This window comes from Carcharodon carcharias, chromosome 12, assembly GCF_017639515.1.
Source record: "Carcharodon carcharias isolate sCarCar2 chromosome 12, sCarCar2.pri, whole genome shotgun sequence".
Lineage (NCBI taxonomy): Eukaryota > Metazoa > Chordata > Chondrichthyes > Lamniformes > Lamnidae > Carcharodon > Carcharodon carcharias.
In genome coordinates, this window is record NC_054478.1 from 78,517,267 (window position 1) to 78,535,077 (window position 17,811).

General features: G+C 44.3%; 2 protein-coding genes across 14 annotated transcripts in view; one reads left to right on the top strand and one right to left on the bottom strand.

Annotated features, from left to right (window-relative positions):
- Positions 1-2,246, bottom strand: part of ppig (peptidylprolyl isomerase G (cyclophilin G)) — a 47,770-nt gene extending 45,524 nt beyond the window's left edge. For 4 of the 6 annotated variants that reach the window (XM_041200724.1, XM_041200726.1, XM_041200729.1 and 1 more), the window contains exon 1: positions 1,430-1,734. The gene's annotated coding sequence lies outside the window, so the exon portion shown is untranslated. Of the gene's footprint in view, positions 1-1,429; positions 1,735-1,954 lie in introns of those variants that run through there. The other 2 variants (XM_041200725.1, XM_041200728.1) reach the window with 1 other exon arrangement.
- Positions 1,711-17,811, top strand: part of fastkd1 (FAST kinase domains 1) — a 43,703-nt gene continuing 27,602 nt past the window's right edge. For 2 of the 8 annotated variants that reach the window (XM_041200730.1, XM_041200736.1), the window contains exons 1-2: positions 1,823-1,876; positions 14,900-15,402. In XM_041200730.1, coding sequence (XP_041056664.1) covers positions 15,053-15,402 — 350 coding nt within the window. In that variant the 5' untranslated portion in view covers positions 1,823-1,876; positions 14,900-15,052. Of the gene's footprint in view, positions 1,877-1,902; positions 1,923-6,337; positions 6,503-14,899; positions 15,403-17,811 lie in introns of those variants that run through there. The other 6 variants (XM_041200733.1, XM_041200732.1, XM_041200734.1 and 3 more) reach the window with 6 other exon arrangements.

A 17,811-nucleotide genomic window follows, 5' to 3' on the forward strand; every position in this document is an offset into this window, starting at 1 on the left:
ACTTAACCACTCCACCACCAAGACAGAACATCGTACCTCCTCCAGAGGGCCTGCATAGACACGATAGCTGGATGGTCTCCTCCTGTGCTGTAACCATTCTATGACTCCACTCCTGCTTAGTCTGGTGCTCAAAAGATGTTCATGCTTTGTTATCTCTAGACTTGACTATTCCAATGCTCTCCTGGTTGGCCTCCAATCTTCCACCCTCTGTAAATTTGAGGCAATTCAAAACTCTGCTGCCTTATGCTAACTCGTATCAAGTCTTGTTCACCTACCACTCTTGTGTTCAGCGACCTACATTAACTCCTGGTCCAGCACCGACTCAATTTTAAAATTCTCTTCTTTGTCAAATTCCTTCATGGTTTTACCCTTCTCTATGTTTGTAACCTCCTCCAGCCTTACAATTCTCCAAGATCTTTGTGCTCCTCTAATTTTGGCCTCTTGCACATCCCCAGTTTTCATCATTCCACTACTGGCAACCCGTACCTTCCACTGCCTTGGGCCCTAGCTCTGGAATTCCCTCTCTAAACTTCCCCTCCTCCATACTTATCTCTTTGACTAGGTTTTGGTCACCTGTCTTAATATCACCCATGTGGCTCATGTCAAATTTTGTTTGATGACAATCCTGTGAAGCACCTTAGGATGGTTATCTACATTAATATTATATAACTGCAAGCTGCTCTTGGAACACAACAGAACCTCACCCCGTCATAACTAAAAGAATTTGGCCAGTTAGGCTCACTCTTCTGCTCGATTTGCATTGAAGAAAATACTTCAACTATTCTATTAAGAGTAGCACTTTTAAAGAAAAGTTTTTAAGAGTTAAAAATTGTATTTGAAGTTTCAATATCGTTGAGGGCCCAACGAGGACTTTACCAACAAAACAAAATGCACCAATGATATTCACCAAGGGAAACTATTTCAATCTTCAATCCCATGCTTAAATTTGAGCAATCTGACGATTACATCACTAAGTGTAACTACAAGAGGAAATATTATGGATTTAATGTTAAACCATGCATGATATTTGGACGGCTATCAACAACCTCTTCTCCACAATCCACACCGATTCTCCGAACCCCAATCAAACTCCATTGATTTCTAAGAAGCATTTAGCTGTTGAGCCTGCGATGAACTCTAGGTATTATCTCTAGGGTTAGTCTGCATCCAAATTGAAGTAGCACTTTGATGGGACTGGAATATTTTGGTTAGGCTGCCAGATCACTTCAAGTCGTTCATCACCCGAAGTTTGGAAATGGAAACGAAAGCAAACGTTTACTCAGAACCTCTTGACTTGTTTGCGCCACCCCCACCCAATAAACTAAATACGTTTTCCTCCATGAATTTTGAAACATATTTTAAGCAAATACAGACGCTATAACAAAATACCAGACAAGTCCCCGTCTCCAAGCCAGTAAAAAAAACTCACATTGCGCCCAACAACGTTCGCCCCACAGCTCCCCAAACTGGAGGAGGCCACCGAAAGATGCAGTGGGCCGTTGTCCCGGGCACCGATTTGGTGGTTTAACCCGCTCACGATCTCACTCTGGGCCTCGGTTGGTGGTAACGTTGCCCTCATTCAGCAGGCGCTGAACCGCTACAACCACACATGATTCATTCAGTCCCGCGCCTGCAGCTTTGATTGGCTTATACACATCATCCCGCCCCTTAAACTGACATACGACCTTACTTATTAGTCCACGTAGACGCCAATCATTGCCCAGATGCCCACCCTCTCGCTCTGTGCTATCAGGTTAGGTTGCGCGGTAGCCGCTCTCTGACCGGTTTTTGCTGGTGCGCACGCGTCATGTGGGGGTTGCAGTATCTACTCGAGGCCCCGGATTGTGGCCTAGCCAATGGTGGCCGCAGCCTTCAGGTAAAGTCAGCACAGGGACTGAGGGAGGAGTGACTCGGATTTCACGGTAGGAACCGAGATGGCGGGATGCTGACTGACCGGTTGTGCTGTGGTGCTTGCCGCCGGAGTTATGGTTAAAGAGGTCGCCAGCTCGCTGATCCTTCCTGGCCTCTCAAGATGGCGCTGTCGCTAACGTCAGTGCTTCTGAGAAGCCGATGCGCTGCGGCGGCGGGAGGAACTCGCGAAGCTGCGGCTGAGCTCACTGAGCAGAGCGGGATTCAGTGTCTACCGATTGGGGGCAGAGCAACTCCCTGTACCTCCAGGGACAGGCGGCTGTATCCGCTTGTATCAACACGGGGAACCGTGGCGAAGCGCCGCGCAGTGGGTGTCGCAAGCTAAAGCCCTCGCTACCCGGGAGGAGAAAGGAGTGCCGTCTCTGTGGTTGTGTCGCAGTTGACGCCCGTGTCCGGACTCCCCAGCCCTTTACACCGTTTCTCTCTCCCCGAGTTCGGGGATTAGTGGAGGGAGGGCACTGTGTCCAGGCCCTCGTACCAATGTGAGAGGACAACTGCCCAAACCACTTACCCGTGTAGTAGAAGTAATTGAATTATGACTTGAGGTGTCGAAAAACGAGACCCAGCGCCACTACACTGAAGGTGTGATGTTACCGGCAAAGAGGGTCGTAGTGAATGGGGACCAGAACACTAGACCATTTATCATGAGAAGGCTCAAGCCCCGATAGTCATTTTGTATTTCTGTATCCTATTTAGTTCTCTATGCTAAAAGGTGGATAAATTCAGTTAGCGCTTTTTTAAAAGGTCTATACTTCAACAGAATTACAGATATGTTTTCGGGAAGAAAGACCACAAGATAATTATTGAATCATAGAATGGTTATAACACGGGAGGGTATCCGGCGCATCGTGTCTGCTGGCTCTCTTCAAAAGCAATTTAGCTAGTCCCACTCTCCTAACCTTTCCCCATAACCCTGTTGTTTTGTTCTCTTTGAAAGCCACAATTGATTCTCTCTCCTCCACACTCAGGCAGTGCATTCCAGATCTTAATCACTGAATGCATGTAAAATGTTTTTCCTTATGTCATGTCTGGTTCTTTTTCCTATCGCAAAATTGATTCTCAACCCTTCCACCAATGGGAACAGATTCTCCCTATTTACTCAATCCTGACCCCTCATAATTTTGAACACCTCTATTAAATCTCTTCTAAACATTCTCATCTCTAAGGAGAACAACACCAGATTCTCCAAATTATCCTCTTAACTGAACTTTCTCATCCCTGGAGCCATAGATGGGGCTTTTAAGAAAGGTACCTCAATAATCATGGGTGACTTTAATCTACATATAGATTGGATGAATCAGATTGGCAAAGGTAGCCTGGAAAATGAGCTCAGAGTGTATTCGGGACAATTTCTTAGAGTGGTAATTTCTAGAGCCAACAGGAGAAGCAGGGTATTCTAAACCTGGCAATGAGACAGAGTTAATAATAACCTCATGGGTGAAGGAGCCTTTAGGTGACAGCGATCATAACATGTTCAGTTTGAAGGGAAAAGACTAGTGTTTTAAACCTGAATAACGGTATGAAGCAGAGTGAACCGGAAAACTAGGTTATAGGGTAGGACAGTAGAATTGCAGTGGCAGATTTTTAATATTTAATAACAATCAAAGATTTATCCCAGCGAGAAAGAATGACTATTTAAGAAGGATGCATCATCTATGTCTAAGTAAGGAAATTAAGCGTAGTATCAAATTGAAAGAACTGCTGTACAAATCTGCAAAGACAAGTAGTAGGTCAGAAGATTGGTCAGATTTTAAAAACCAGCAAAGAATGGTTAAAAATAGTAAAGGAGGAGAAAGTTGAGCATGAAAGAAAACTCACTAGTAATATAAACAGTAAGAGTTTCTACACGTGTTTAAGTTGGAAAAGTGTAACTAAAACTAGCGTTGGCCCTCTAAGGATTGAATCTGGGAAATTGATAATGGAAAACAAGGCAATGGCGGAGGCATTGAACAGATATTTTGTGTCTGCCTTCACTGCAGAAGACTTGTAGATACTTAAAAATCAAAAGGTAAACGGGAGGGAGGAACTTAAAACATTCACCATCACTAGGGAAAAGGTGATGGAGAAACTATTAGATCTAAAGTCTGACATGTCCCTAGGACTAGGTGGCTGCAGAGATGGTAGAAGCATTGGTTATAATCTTCCAAAATTCTTTAGCTTCTGGAAGGGTCCCAGTGGTTATGAAAATAGCGTTATTCAAGGAAGGAGGGAGACAGAAAATGGCAAACTACAGGCCAGGTAGCCTATCATCTGTCACTGGGAAACTGCTAGAACCCATTAGTAAGGAGGTTACAGCAGGATACTTTAGAAAATCAGGCAGAATCAACATGGTTTTGTGAAAAGAAGATAGTTTTTTGAGGAAGTAACAAGCAAGGTGGGTAAAGGGGAACCTGTAGTTGTGGTATGCTTGGATTTTCAAAAGGCATTTGATAAGGTACCACATCAAAGGTTGCCACACAAGATAAAAGAACAAGGTGTAGGGGTAACATTAGCATGGATACAGGAATGGTTAGCTAATAGGAAGCAGAGAATAGGGATAAACGGGTTTTTTTTGGGTTGGAAAGCTATAACTAGTGGAGTGCCACAGGGACTAGTACTGGGGCCCTAATTATTTACGTCAATTAGTTGGACGAAGGGACCGAATGTATGATAGCTAAGTTTGCCAATGACACCTGGATAGGTAGGAAAGTAAGTTGTCAAGAGAAAGTAGAGAGTCTGCAAAGGGATATAGACAGGTTAAGGGAGTGGGCAAAAATTTGACAAATGGAGTGTAATGTGGGACAATGTGAACTTGCCCACTTTGGCAGGAAGAATAGAAAAGCAGCATATTATTTAAATGGAGAGAGATTGTAGAACTCTTAAGGTACAGAGGGATCTAGGTGTCCTGGTACATAAATCATAAAAAGTTAGTATCTAGGTACAGTAAGTGATTAGGGAGGCAATGGAATGTTGATATTTATTGCAAGAGGAATCGAATATTTATAAAGTAGGGAAGTTTAACCACAGCTGTGTAGGGCATTGGTAAGAGCACATCTGGAATATGTGTACAATTTTGGTCTCCTTGTTTGAAAAAAGATATTATTGCATTAGAAGCAGTACAAAGAAGGTTCGCTTAACTTATTCCTGGGATGAAGGGCTTAACCTACGAAGAATGGTTAAACAGGTTGGTCCTATATCCATTGAAGTTTAGATGAATGAGAGGTGATCTTATTGAAACATATGAGATCCTGAGAGGACTTGACAGGATAGATACTGGGAGGATGTTTCCACTATTGGGAGAGACTAAAACTAGGGAACACAGTTTAAGGAAAAGAGTTCGCCCAAAGGACTGAGATTAAGATAAATTTTTCTTCTGAGGGTTTGTGGAATTCTCTTCTCTAGAATGCTAGGAATTCTCTAGAATGGAGGCTAGGTCATTGAATTTATTCAAGGCAGAGTTGGGCAGATTTTTGATAAGCAAGGCAGTTGAGGGTTGTAGGGGGGTGGTGGGGTTGGGTTGGGTTGATGGGGGAGGGGCAGTAGACAGGAAAGTGGAATTGAGACCACAACCAGATCAGCCATGATCTTATTGAATGGCTGAGCAGACTCAAAGGGCCGAATGGCCTACTCCTCCTATGTCTTATGTTTCTATGTCCTATGTTCCTATTCTTGCAAATATTTTCTGCACCCTTTCCAATGCCTTCACATCCTTCCTTAAATGTGGTGTCAAGAATTAGATGCAATACTCCAGTTGAAGCTGGAGTAATTTCTAAATTACTAAAGATTTCCCTTAATTTCCTTGCTCTTGTACTTTATGCCTCCATTTATAAAACTCAGGTTTCCACATGCCTTAATAACTGTTTCCTCAACCTGACATATCACTTTCAATGATTCATGCACAGTCCCTTCACTCCTGAGCCCTCTTTAGAACTGTATCCTTTATTTTTTATTGCCTGTCCCCGTCCTTTCTATCAAAATGTACCACTTCACGCTTCTCTGCATTAAATCTCATTTCTCACATGTCAGCTCATTCAACCAGCCTATTTGTGTCCTCTAGGAGTCCTCACTATCCTCCTCACTGTTCACAATACTTCCAAGTTTTGTGTCACCTGCAAATTTTGAAATTGTGCCTTGCATACTCAATTCTAGGTCATTAATATAGATCAAGTGAAGCAGTAGTTAGAATACCACCCCTGCAGAACCCCACTATAAAGCTTCCACCAGGGAGCTACATGGGGATATAATATGAGCAATAACAGAGACTCGGCTCAGTAAAGGACTGGACTGGATGCTAAATATTCCTGGTTACAAGGAATACAGGAAGGAAATGGAAGGAAAGAAAGTAAGAGGGTGACAGTATTGATTAAGAAGAATATTACAGTGTTGAGAGAGAGGATGTCCTTGGAAGGGCCAAAGACAGAATCTATTTGGTTAGACCCAAGAAACAATAGAGGTACTTTTAAACTACCAGGTTGGTTCTTTAGGCCACCAACCAATGGGAAAGATACAGATATATCTGCTGACATCATAAACCAAAGTCTAGTCTACCCCAGAGATAGACTCAAAATACCCTGTGGCACTATTTGGAGAATAGGTGAGTTCTTCTTGTTCTCCTGTCTAATATATAGTGGGAGGTAGTGGCATTGTGATATTGTCACTGGGCTAGTAATCCAGAGACCCAGGTTCGAGGCCCACCACAGCAGATGGTGGAATTTGAATTTAATTTAAAAAATCTGGAATTGAAAGCCCACTGTCAATTTTTGTAAGAACCCATCTGGTAGGGCGGCAGAACATTACTCTTAAATGTCCTCCAAAATTGCCTAGCAAGCCATTCAGATGTATCAGAACGCGACAGAAAATTGGTTAAGGACTGAAACTGGACAGACCAGCTGACATCGACCTAGACACCTGTCGACCCTGCAAAGTCCTCCTTATTAACATCTGGGACTTTGTGCCATTGTTGAGAGAGCTGTCCCAATTACTAGTCAAGCAACAGCGTGACATAGTCATACTCATTGCTACCTGGCTATGTGGAAAATTGCCCAGATGGTGGACAGGCGGTATGTGCGCTACACAAAAAGCAGGACAAATCCAACCCAGCCAAATGGGCCAGCATTTATTGCCCATCCCTAGTTGCCCTTGAGAAGGTGGTGGTGAGCTGCCTTCTTGAACCGCTGCAGTCCATGTGATGTAAGTACACCCACCGTGTTATTAGGAAGGGAGTTCCAGGATTTGGACCCAGTGATAGTGAAGGAACGGCAAATAATTTCCAAGTCAGGATGGTGAGTGACTTGGAGGAGAACATCCGGATGGTGGTGTTCCCATCTATCTAGATGGTAGCGGTTGTGAGTTTGGAAGGTGCTGTTGAAGGAGCTTTGGTGAATTCCTACAATGCACTGCTGCTACTGTGTGCCAGTGGTGGAGGGAGTGAATGTTTGTGAATGTGGTGCTGATCAAGTGGGCTGCTTTGTCCTTAATGGTGTCAAGCTTCTTAAATGTTGTTGGAGCTGCACTAACCCAGGCAAGTGGGGAGTATTCCATCACACTCATGACTTATGACGTGTGCCTTGTAGATGTTGGACAGGCTTTAGGGAGTCAGGAGGTATGTCCCCTACACAAAAAGTAGGACAAATCCATCCCAACCAATTACAGCCCCATCAGTCTATTTTTTTTCTTTATTCATTCACGGGACATGCGCTTCGCTGGCTGGGCCAGCATTTATTGCCCATCCCTAGCTGGTAATTTTCCAGGTCAACAGGTTACACAATTAGTTATAGAGCCATAGAGGTCTACAGCATAGAAAAAGACCCTTCAACTCATCGAGTCTGCACCGGTCAAACAAGTACCTAACTATTCTTAGTCTCTGACCTGCTCTTGTAGCCACAGTATTTATATGGCTAATCCAGTTCAGTTTCTGGTCAATGGTAACTCCCAGAATGTTGATGGTGGGGGATTCAGTGATGGCAATGCTACTGAACATCAAGGGATGATGGCTGGATCCTCTCTTGTTGGAGATGGTCACTGCCTAACACTTGTGTGGCACAAATGTTACTTGCCACTTGTCAGCCCAAGCTTGGATATTGTCCAGGTCTTGCTGCATTTGGACATGGACTGCTTCAGTATCTGAGGAGTCGCAAATGGTGCAGAACATTGTGCAATCATCAGCGAACATTCCCACTTCTGACCTTTTGATTGAAGGAAGGTCATTGATGAAGCAGCTGAAGATGGTTGGGCCTAGGACACTACTCTGAGGAACTCCTGCAGTGATGTCCTGCAGCTGAAATGAGTGACCTCCAACAACCACAACCATCTTCCTTTGTGCTAGGTACAGCTCCAACCAACGGAGAGTTTTCCCCTCAATTCCCATCGACTCCAATTTTGCTGGGGCTCCTTGATGCCACACTCAGTCAAATGCTGCCTTGATGTCAAGGGCGCCCACTCTCACCTCACCTCGGAAGTTCAGCTCTTTTGTCTATGTTTGAAGCTGTAATGAGATCAGGAGTTGAGTGACCCTGGCAGACCCCAAACTGGGCATCTGTCAGCAGGTTACTGCTAAGCAAGTGCCACTTGATAGCACTGTTGATGACCCCTTCCATTACTTTACTGATGATCAGGAGTAGACTGATGGAGCAGTAATTGGCCTGGTTGGATTTGTCCTTTTTGGGTACAGGACATACCTATGCAATTTTCCACATAGCCGGGTAGGCGCCAGTGTTGAAGCGCTACTGGAACAGGTTGGCTAGGGCATGTGGCAAATTCTGGAGTACAAGTCTTCAGTACTATTGCTGGAATATTGTTAGGGCCCATAGCCTTTGTAGTATCCAGTGCCTTCAGCTGTTTGTTGATATCAGGTGGAGTGAATCGAATTCGCTGAAGACTGGCACCTGTGATGAATCACCTATTCGGCATTTCTGGCTGAAGATTTTAGCAAATGCTCCTGCCTTATCTTTTGCACAGGTGTGCTGGGCTCCTCCACCATTGAGGATGTGGATATTTGCGGAGCTGCCTCCTCCAGTGAGTTGTTTAACTGTCCACCACCATTCACAACTGGATGTGGCAGGGCTACAGAGTTTAAATCTGATCCATTGCTTGTGGAATCGCTTAGCCCTGTCTATCACATTCTGATTAACGTTTGGCATGCAAGCAGTCCCCTGTTATAGCTTCACATGGTTGACGCCTCACATTTAGGTATGCCTGATGCTGCTCCTGGCAAGCCCTCCTGCACTCTTCATTGTACCAGGGTTGATCCCTTGGCTTGATGGTAATGGTAGAGTCTGCCATGAGGCTACAGATTGTGTTCGAGTACAATTCTGCTGCTGCCTCTTGAATGCCCAGTGTTGAGTTGCTAGTTCTGTTCAAAATCTATCCCATTTAGCACGGTGGTAGTACCACACAACACGATGGAGGGCATCCTCAATGTGAAGGCGGGACTTTACGTCCACAATGACTGTGTGCGTGGTGGTCACTCCTACCGATACTGTCATGGACAGATGCATCTGTGGCAGGCAGGTTGGTGAGGATGAGGTCAAATATGTATTCCCTTCGTGTTGGTTCCCTCACCACCTGCCGCAGACCCAGTTTAGCAGCTATGTCCCTTAGGAATCGGCTAGCCCTGTCAGTAGTGGTGCTACCGAGCCACTTTTGGTGATGGACGTTTAAGTACCCCACCCAGAGGACATTCGCCACACTTGCCACCCTCAGTGCTTTCTCCAAGTGGTGTTCAACATGGAGGAGCACTGATTCAGCAGCTGAGGGAAGGCGGTACGTGGTAAGCAGTAGGAGGTTTCCTTGCCCGTGTTTGACCTAATGCCATGAGATTTCATGGGGTCTGGAGTCAATGTTGAGTCTCAGGGCAACTCCTTTCTGACTGTATACCATTGTGCCGCCTGAGTCTACTCTTGATCATCAGTAAATAAATGGAAAGGGTCATCAACAATGCTATTAAGTGGCACATGCTCAGCAATAACCTGCTGACAGATGCCCAGTTTGGGGTCCGCCAGGGCAACTCAGCTCCTGACCTCATTACAGCCTTGGTTCAAACATAGACAAAAGAGCTGAACTCCCGAGGTGAGGTGAGAGTGGGAGCCCTTGACATCAAGGCAGCATTTGACCGAGTCTGGCATCAAGGAGTCCCAGCAAAACTGGAGTCAATGGGAATCGGGGGGAAAACTCTCCGCTTGTTGGAGTTGTACCTAGCACAAAAGAAGATGGTTGTGGTTGTTGGAGGTCACTCATTTCAGCTGCAGGACATCACTGCAGGAGTTCCTCAGAGTAGTGTCCTAGGCCCAACCATCTTCAGCTGCTTCATCAATGACCTTCCTTCAATCAAAAGATCAGAAGTGGGAATGTTCGCTGATGATTGCACAATGTTCTGCACCATTTGCGACTCCTCAGATACTGAAGCAGTCCATGTCCAAATGCAGCAAGACCTGGACAATATCCAGGCTTGGCTGACAAGTGGCAAGTAACATTTGTGCCACACAAGTGTTAGGCAGTGACCATCTCCAACAAGAGAATCCAGCCATCATCCCTTGATGTTCAGTGGCATTACCATCACTGAATCCCCCACCATCAACATTCTGGGGATTACCATTGACCAGAAACTGAACTGGACTATCCATATAAATACTGTGGTTACAAGAGCAGGTCAGAAGCCAAGAATTATGCGATGAGTAACTCACCTCATGACTCCCCAAAGCCTGTTCACCATCTACAAGGCACAAGTCAGGAGTGCGATGGAATGCTTCCTACTTGCCTGAATGAGTGCAGCTCCAACAACACTCAAGAAGCTTGACACCTTCCAGGACAAAGCAGCCCACTTGATTGGCGCCCCATTCACAAACATTCACTCCCTCCACCACCAACGAATAGTAGCAGCAGTGTGTACCATCTACAAGATACACTGCAGGAATTCACCAACGCTCCTTTCACAGCACCTTCCAAACCCACGACCACTACCATCTAGAAGGACAAAGGCAGCAGATAGATGAGAACATCACCATCTGGAAGTTCCCCTCCAAGTCACTCACCATCCTGACTTGGAAATATATTGCTGTTCCTTCACTGTCGCTGGGTGAAATTTCTGGAACTCCCTTCCTAACAATACTGTGGGTGGACCTACACCACATGGACTGCAGCAGTTCAAGAAGGCGGCTCACCACCACCTTCTCTTCTCAAGGGCAACTAGGAATGGGCAATGAATGCTGGCCCAGCCAGCAAAGCCCACATCCCATGAAGGAATAATTTAAAAAACTTAGTGAATGACCCAGACACCACCATCACTGTCCCTGGGTATGTCTTGTACCACCTGTAGGACAGGCCCAGCAGTGATGGGAGCATAGTGATGTACAGTTGGGAGTGAGTTGCCTTGGGAGCTTTCAAAATCAACTCTGACCCCATGAAGTCTCATGGTATCAGGTCAAACATGGGCAAGGAAACCTCCTGCTGATTACCACATACCACCTCCCCTCACCTGATGAATCTGTACTCCTCAATGTTGAACACCACTTGGAGGAAGCACTGAGGGTGGTAAGGGCACAGAATGTACTCTGGGTTGCGGACTTCAATGCCCATCATCAAGAGTGGCTCGGTAGCACCACTACTGACCGAGCTGGCTGAGTCCTAAAGGAAATAGCTGCTAGACTGGGTCTGCAGCAGGTAGTGAGGGAAAAACATACTTGACCTCATCCTCACCAACCTGCCTGCCACAGATGCATCTGTCCATGACAATATTGGCAAGGGTGACCACCATACATTCCTTGTGGAGATGAAGTACTATCTTCACATTGAAGATACACAACATGATGGAGGGTATCACCACCACTCTGCTAAATGGGACAGATTTCAAACAGATCTAGCAACCCGAGACTGGGAAACCTTGAGGTGCTGTGAACCATTAGCAGTAGAACTATGACCACAATCTGTAACCTCATGGCCAGATATTTCCCCACTCTGCCATTACCACCAAACCAGGAGATCAACCCTGGTTTAATGAAAAGTGCAGGAGGACATGCCAAGAGCAACACCAGGCATATCAAAAAGTGAGGTGTCAACCTGGTGAGGCTACAACACAGGACCACTTGTGTGCCAAAAAGCACTAGTAGCAAGCGAAAGACGAAGCTAAGAGACTCCACAACCAACGGATGTGATCTAAGCTCTGAAGTCCTGCCACATCTAGTTGTGCATGGTGGTGGACAATTAAACAGCTAATTGGAGGCTCCACAAATACCCCCATCCTCAATGATATAAGAGCCCAGAACATCAGTGCAAAAGATAAGGCTGAAGCATTAGCCACAATCTTCAGCCAGAAATGCCGAGTGCATGATCCATCTTGGCCTCCTCTGGAGGTCCCCATCATCAGAAATTCCAGTCTTCAGCAAAATGAATTCACTCCACGTGATATCAAGAAACGGCTGAAAGCACTGGATACTACTAAAGGCTATGGATCCTGACAATATTCCAGCAATAATACTGAAAACTTGTGCTGCAGAACTTGCCACACCCGTAGCCAATTTGTTCCAGTGCAGCTACAACACTGGCACCTACCCAGCAATGAGGAAAATTGCCCAGGTATGCCCTGTACACAAAAAGCAGGACAAATCCAACCCAGCCAATTAACGCCCCAACATTTTACTCTCCATCATCTGTAAAGTGATGGAAGAGGTCATCAACAGTGCTATCAAGTGACACTCGTTTAGCAATAACCTGCTCACTGATACTCAATTGGTTCCGCCAAGGTTACTCAGCTCCTTGAACATCCTTGGTTCAAACATGGAAAAAAGAGCTGAACTCCAGAGGGGAGAGTGACTGCCTTCAACATCAAGGCAGCATTTGACCAAACGTGGCATCGAGGACCCCTAGTAAAACTGGACTTGATGGGAATCAGGAGGAAAACTCTCCACTGGTTGGAGTCATACCTAGCACAAAAGATGATGGTTGTAGTTGTTGGAGGTCAATCATCTCAGTTCCAGGACATCATTGCAGGAGTTCCTTAAGGTGGTGTCTTAGGCCCAACCATATTCAGCTGTTTCATCAATGACCTTCCTTCCATCATAAGGTCACAGGTGGGAAAGTTCGCTGATTGCACAGTGTTGAGCACCATTCGCGACAACTCAGATACTGAAGCAATCCATGTCCAAATATAGCAAGACCTGGACAATACCCAGGCTTGGGCTGATATATGGAAATAACATTTGTGCCACACAAGTGCCAAGCAATGCCCATCTCCAACAAGAGAGAATCCAGCTATCGTCCCTTGATGTTCAGTGGCATTCCCATCAGTGAATCCCCCACCATCAACATCCTGGGAGGTATCTTTGACCAGAAACTGAACTGGACTAGCCATATAAATATTGTGGCTACAAGAGCAAGTCAGAGGCTATGAATCATGCAGTGAGTAATGCCCCAAAGCCTGTCCAACATCTACATGGCACAAGCCAGGAGTGTGATTGAATACTCCCCACTTGTCTGGATGGGTGCAGCTCCAACAACACTCAAGAAGCTTGACATCATCTGGGATAAAGCAGCCTGCTTGATTGGCACCCCATTCACAAACATTCACTCTGTCCACCACTGACGAACAGTGGCAGCAGTGTGTACCATCTATAAGATGCACTGCAGGAACTCACCAAAATGCCTTAAACAGCACCCTCCAAACCCACAACTACCACCTAGAAGGACAAGGGCAGCAGATACATGGGAACACCACCATCTGGAAGTTCCCCTCCAAGCACTCACCACCCTGACTTGGAAATATATCACTGTTCCTTCACTACCACTGGATCAAATCCTGGAACTCCCTCCCTTAACAGCACCGTGTGTACACCACATGGACTGCAGTGGTTCAAAAAGGCTGCTTGCCAGCAGCTTCTCAAAGGCAATTGGGGATGGGCAATAAATGCTGTCCTCAGCAAACATGATCTTGTCATCCTCTCATTGCTCTTTTTAGGATATTGCTGTTTGCAAATTAATTGCTGCGTTACCCTGCATGGCAACAGTGACTACCAGAAGTATTTTGTTGGATGCCTTGGAACAACCTGAGGCTGTGAATGCTGCTATTTAATGCAAGTTCTTTCTTTCGAAAAAGCTGATGTTGGGCACTCATGATCTTCCCCTTCTGAATCCATACTGGCTGCTTCTTAGTAGATTATTACATAAATTGGCCATTCAACAACAACAGTTTGCATTTATACATTGCTCTAACATTTTAACACATCTCAAGGCATCTCATAGGCACATAATTGGATAAAACAATTGATACCTAGCCAAAGTGACATTAGGGCTGGTGATCAAATGCTTTGTCAAAATCAAATGCTTTTTCAAGAGAATCAGACTTTAAGAAGCATCTTGGAGTAGGAGAGAGAGGCGGAAATATTGACGAAAGGATTTCCAGAGCTTTGGACTGAAAGCTTGGCCACTGATGATCCAGTGAAGGAAGTGAGGGATGCAATGAAGCCAGTGTTGACTGGAGAGCAGAATTTAAGAGAGTTATAGGGCTAATGGAGATGGGAAAGGGCAAGGCCATAATAATAGGATTTGAACTATAGGAATAAAATTTTAAAATCAAGGCATTGCTGGTCTGGGTGTAAACTTAGGTCAATGAGCACAAAGACAAATGAATTTGGTGCAAGTCTAGATATGGACAGCAGAGCTTTGATGGAGCTTTACATGACTTCACTCTCTTTCCTTCCTTACAGAATGATGTAGAGTGAAGGATTTTGCAGAATGATTAACAATCTGTTTTGAGCCATGTGAATTTTCCTCCATGGCCAACAAGTTCTGGAGTAGGATTTGAATCTGGGGTCTGCTGACTCAGAAGGAGAAACGTTATCAACTGAGCCACTTGGCTGCCTTGCAGAGCTAGTTTTAAATTAAAAGGATTGCAACTTTTGGACAGTTTAAAATGTTGATATTGACTTCAGTAATAAATTAAAAATAATTTCTTAAATAACTCATTTCATGTCACTTAACTTGTTTTCTCTTATTTTTACAGGGACTGAATATATTCTAAATGTAGTCCTCAGGAATTGTGTCCTTTATTGGAGTATGCAGATGTGCATTTTCAATACACAACAGAAATATTTTGGTAGTTACTTTAGTCATTTAAAAAAGATCTGAAAATATGCTTTAAGCTAGAAAAAAAGACATGCTCCTATTAAAAATGCTTCGTTTGAAGCACATATGCCACCCTTCAATGACCTTCTACCACCCACCGGTAATGGGTTGTGATTCTTTGCTAGATCAATTGGGCAGCTGCTCAAGTGAGGACCAAATATTTGACGTTGTAGGGAAGAACAAAGCCAAGCTTTCGGTGACGCACGTGGGGCATGCAATAAACTTGCTCTGGCAATTTCAAAAAGAGAGGCCACAGATGCTGAGGACTATAGATTTCATTAGAAAACATCCACAGTTCATGGTTCTTCGTGTGCTGGCTGAAAACAAGATTGACCTAATGGACAATGAAACATTGGTGGATATGTTATACCATGCATTGAGGTAACTACAGGCACTGAGGCTAATTAAGTTACTGAAACAGGATAAGGTGCAATCATTTACATGTACTGTAGCTCCTCATAGCATATTAACATTCAGCCATAAAGCTAATTACATAGAGCAGCATAGAATTACATAGAATATATAGCACAGGAACAGGCCATTTGCCTCGACCAGTCTATGCTGTTGGTTATGTGCCATTTGCGATTCCTTCCCTCTTTATCTAACTATCAGCATAACCCTTTTTGTTCTTCTCCCTTGTGCTTATCTATCCTCCCCTTAAATGCATATTGTTTAATTGCTTCCTTGTTGTTACACTATTGTTCAAAATGCTGGCTTCTTGCTATGATATGGTAGTTCCAAATAGCTGTGCATTTAACTGTAAGTGCATCAAGTAACTGAAAGCTGAGAGTTTGAGTATGTATGGGAATGAAGGCATGTGTTATAACTTTGATCTGACAATCGTGGATGCTACCATAACTTGCAAATTGTACTATTTGATTTTTACATATGTACAAATCATTCACATTCATTTAAGCATAAAATAAATGACCTCTAGAAATGAGAGTGCTCTAAAATTGCAATAATGTGCACTAGGTAGATGCAGATGAAGGTAATTTTCAGCCCATCATACATCTAGGAAGACCCTACAATCCTCCCTCTGCTGTTTCTAACTTTATTAAATGTTTCATGGGTTTTTGCCTTCTATACCTGGAAATCTATTCCATTTGTAGATCACAACTTGTGTAAAGAACTGCTGACATCAGCCCAAAATTTGTCTTTTACTGGTTTAAACTTATGTCCTTTTGCTCCACTGCCACAGTTAAGTGTGAATTAGTGGTTATTCTATTCCATCTACCGTCTCCTATATTTCCTAAGGCTGGAAAGCCTACGTATCTCCAGTGTTTCCTCAGATCTCGTCTGATGCTAGGGATCAGCCTCAAGGTTGTTTGATCTGTTTCACAGGGTGTCAATGTCTCCCTTGTGTTTCAGTTCCAAAAACTGCACACAAGATGCGGAATGACCAAAGTTTCAGCATGATTTCTTCTGACTTTGGTTTTCTGTTGTTTTGACTGCACTCTGCATTGTTGAATGCAGCTCCAAAGTGACTTATTGAGCAACTAATCTACTAAAACCCTGCAATCTTTTTCAACTTAATCCGTGCCTATTTTGACACCATTTGTGATGGATCCTATTTAAAACAGTGACCTATGATATGTAATGATCCCGGTTGAGTTTACCCCTGGACAAGCCTCATGCCAGAGTGGAACTCAGTTTGATTAGATCCTAATTTTTATTTGGTTGTTTAGACACGTGGATAGTAGCTACTGAACAGGGTTACAGGAGGCAGCTAATGAACCTTTAACAAAACATAAGACATATATTAAACAGGAAAAGACAAAATATATTACAATACTCCTTCACCCACAACCATACCTTTACAAATATATGCAGATTTGTAAGAATAATACAAGTCACAAAAACTACCTTTTATTTAATGTTCACAGTAAATACACAGTCCATGTAAATCTATGGCACCCTGTGGTCAGGCACACCACTCTGAAACCAAGTGACAGTTGCCACCTCAACCAGATGCTATGGATCTCTCCTCAACTTCCCCTAGATGCTTGTCACACTGAGTGAAGAAGTCTCACTGAACTCTGACTTTCACATGAAAGTTTCTAATCTCCACTCTCCAAACACTCGCTTTGGAGTCTTCTCCCAAACCAATTTTCCCTCGGACGCCTTCTGCAAGGGCTCACCTCCAGGATTTTGAACTTTCCTCCTGATGTCCCTCTACCCTGGGTCACCATATGCATTCAAGCTGTCTTCCACACACTCACTCTCACCGACTCTGCTGTCAACAGTATACCACTGCTTCACATGCTCATAGCAAAGAGTTACAGACCTTCAGCCATCTCTTTGAACCTTTTTGCCTTTTACAAATTGTTCTTGCTTTAAATCTGCTTTCTGCAGCTTTTGTCTCTTTAAATTGGAAGCTTGGAGCCTTTCTCTCTGCCCCTCATTCTTAACTTCACTTAACAGGACCTTTTCCAGGTTCTTGTCCTTCCTTTGGGACTTGGGACTTTCCCCTGTTCCACTCCCCTGGATTTTTGGGTCTTTTCCTTAGCTTGGGACTGGCTACCTGTCCCTCTTGCTCCAGTCTCTCTCTGGCAGCTACTTTTCACCAACTTTAGCTTGGAGCTGGCTATCTGCCTCTTCTAGGTTGCTTCTCTGGCAGCTATCTTCAAAATCAGCTGAACTCAACAGCTTCCAAAACAAATGCTGTTTCTGGCTTTTGTGTGTCTTTGGGAGGGACCTGCCTCTCTGGACCCATGTTGCTAGGCAACAGCACTTTTTTCTACTTTTGTGTTTGCTCAACTTAGCTTACATTTATAAAACTCTCCTTAG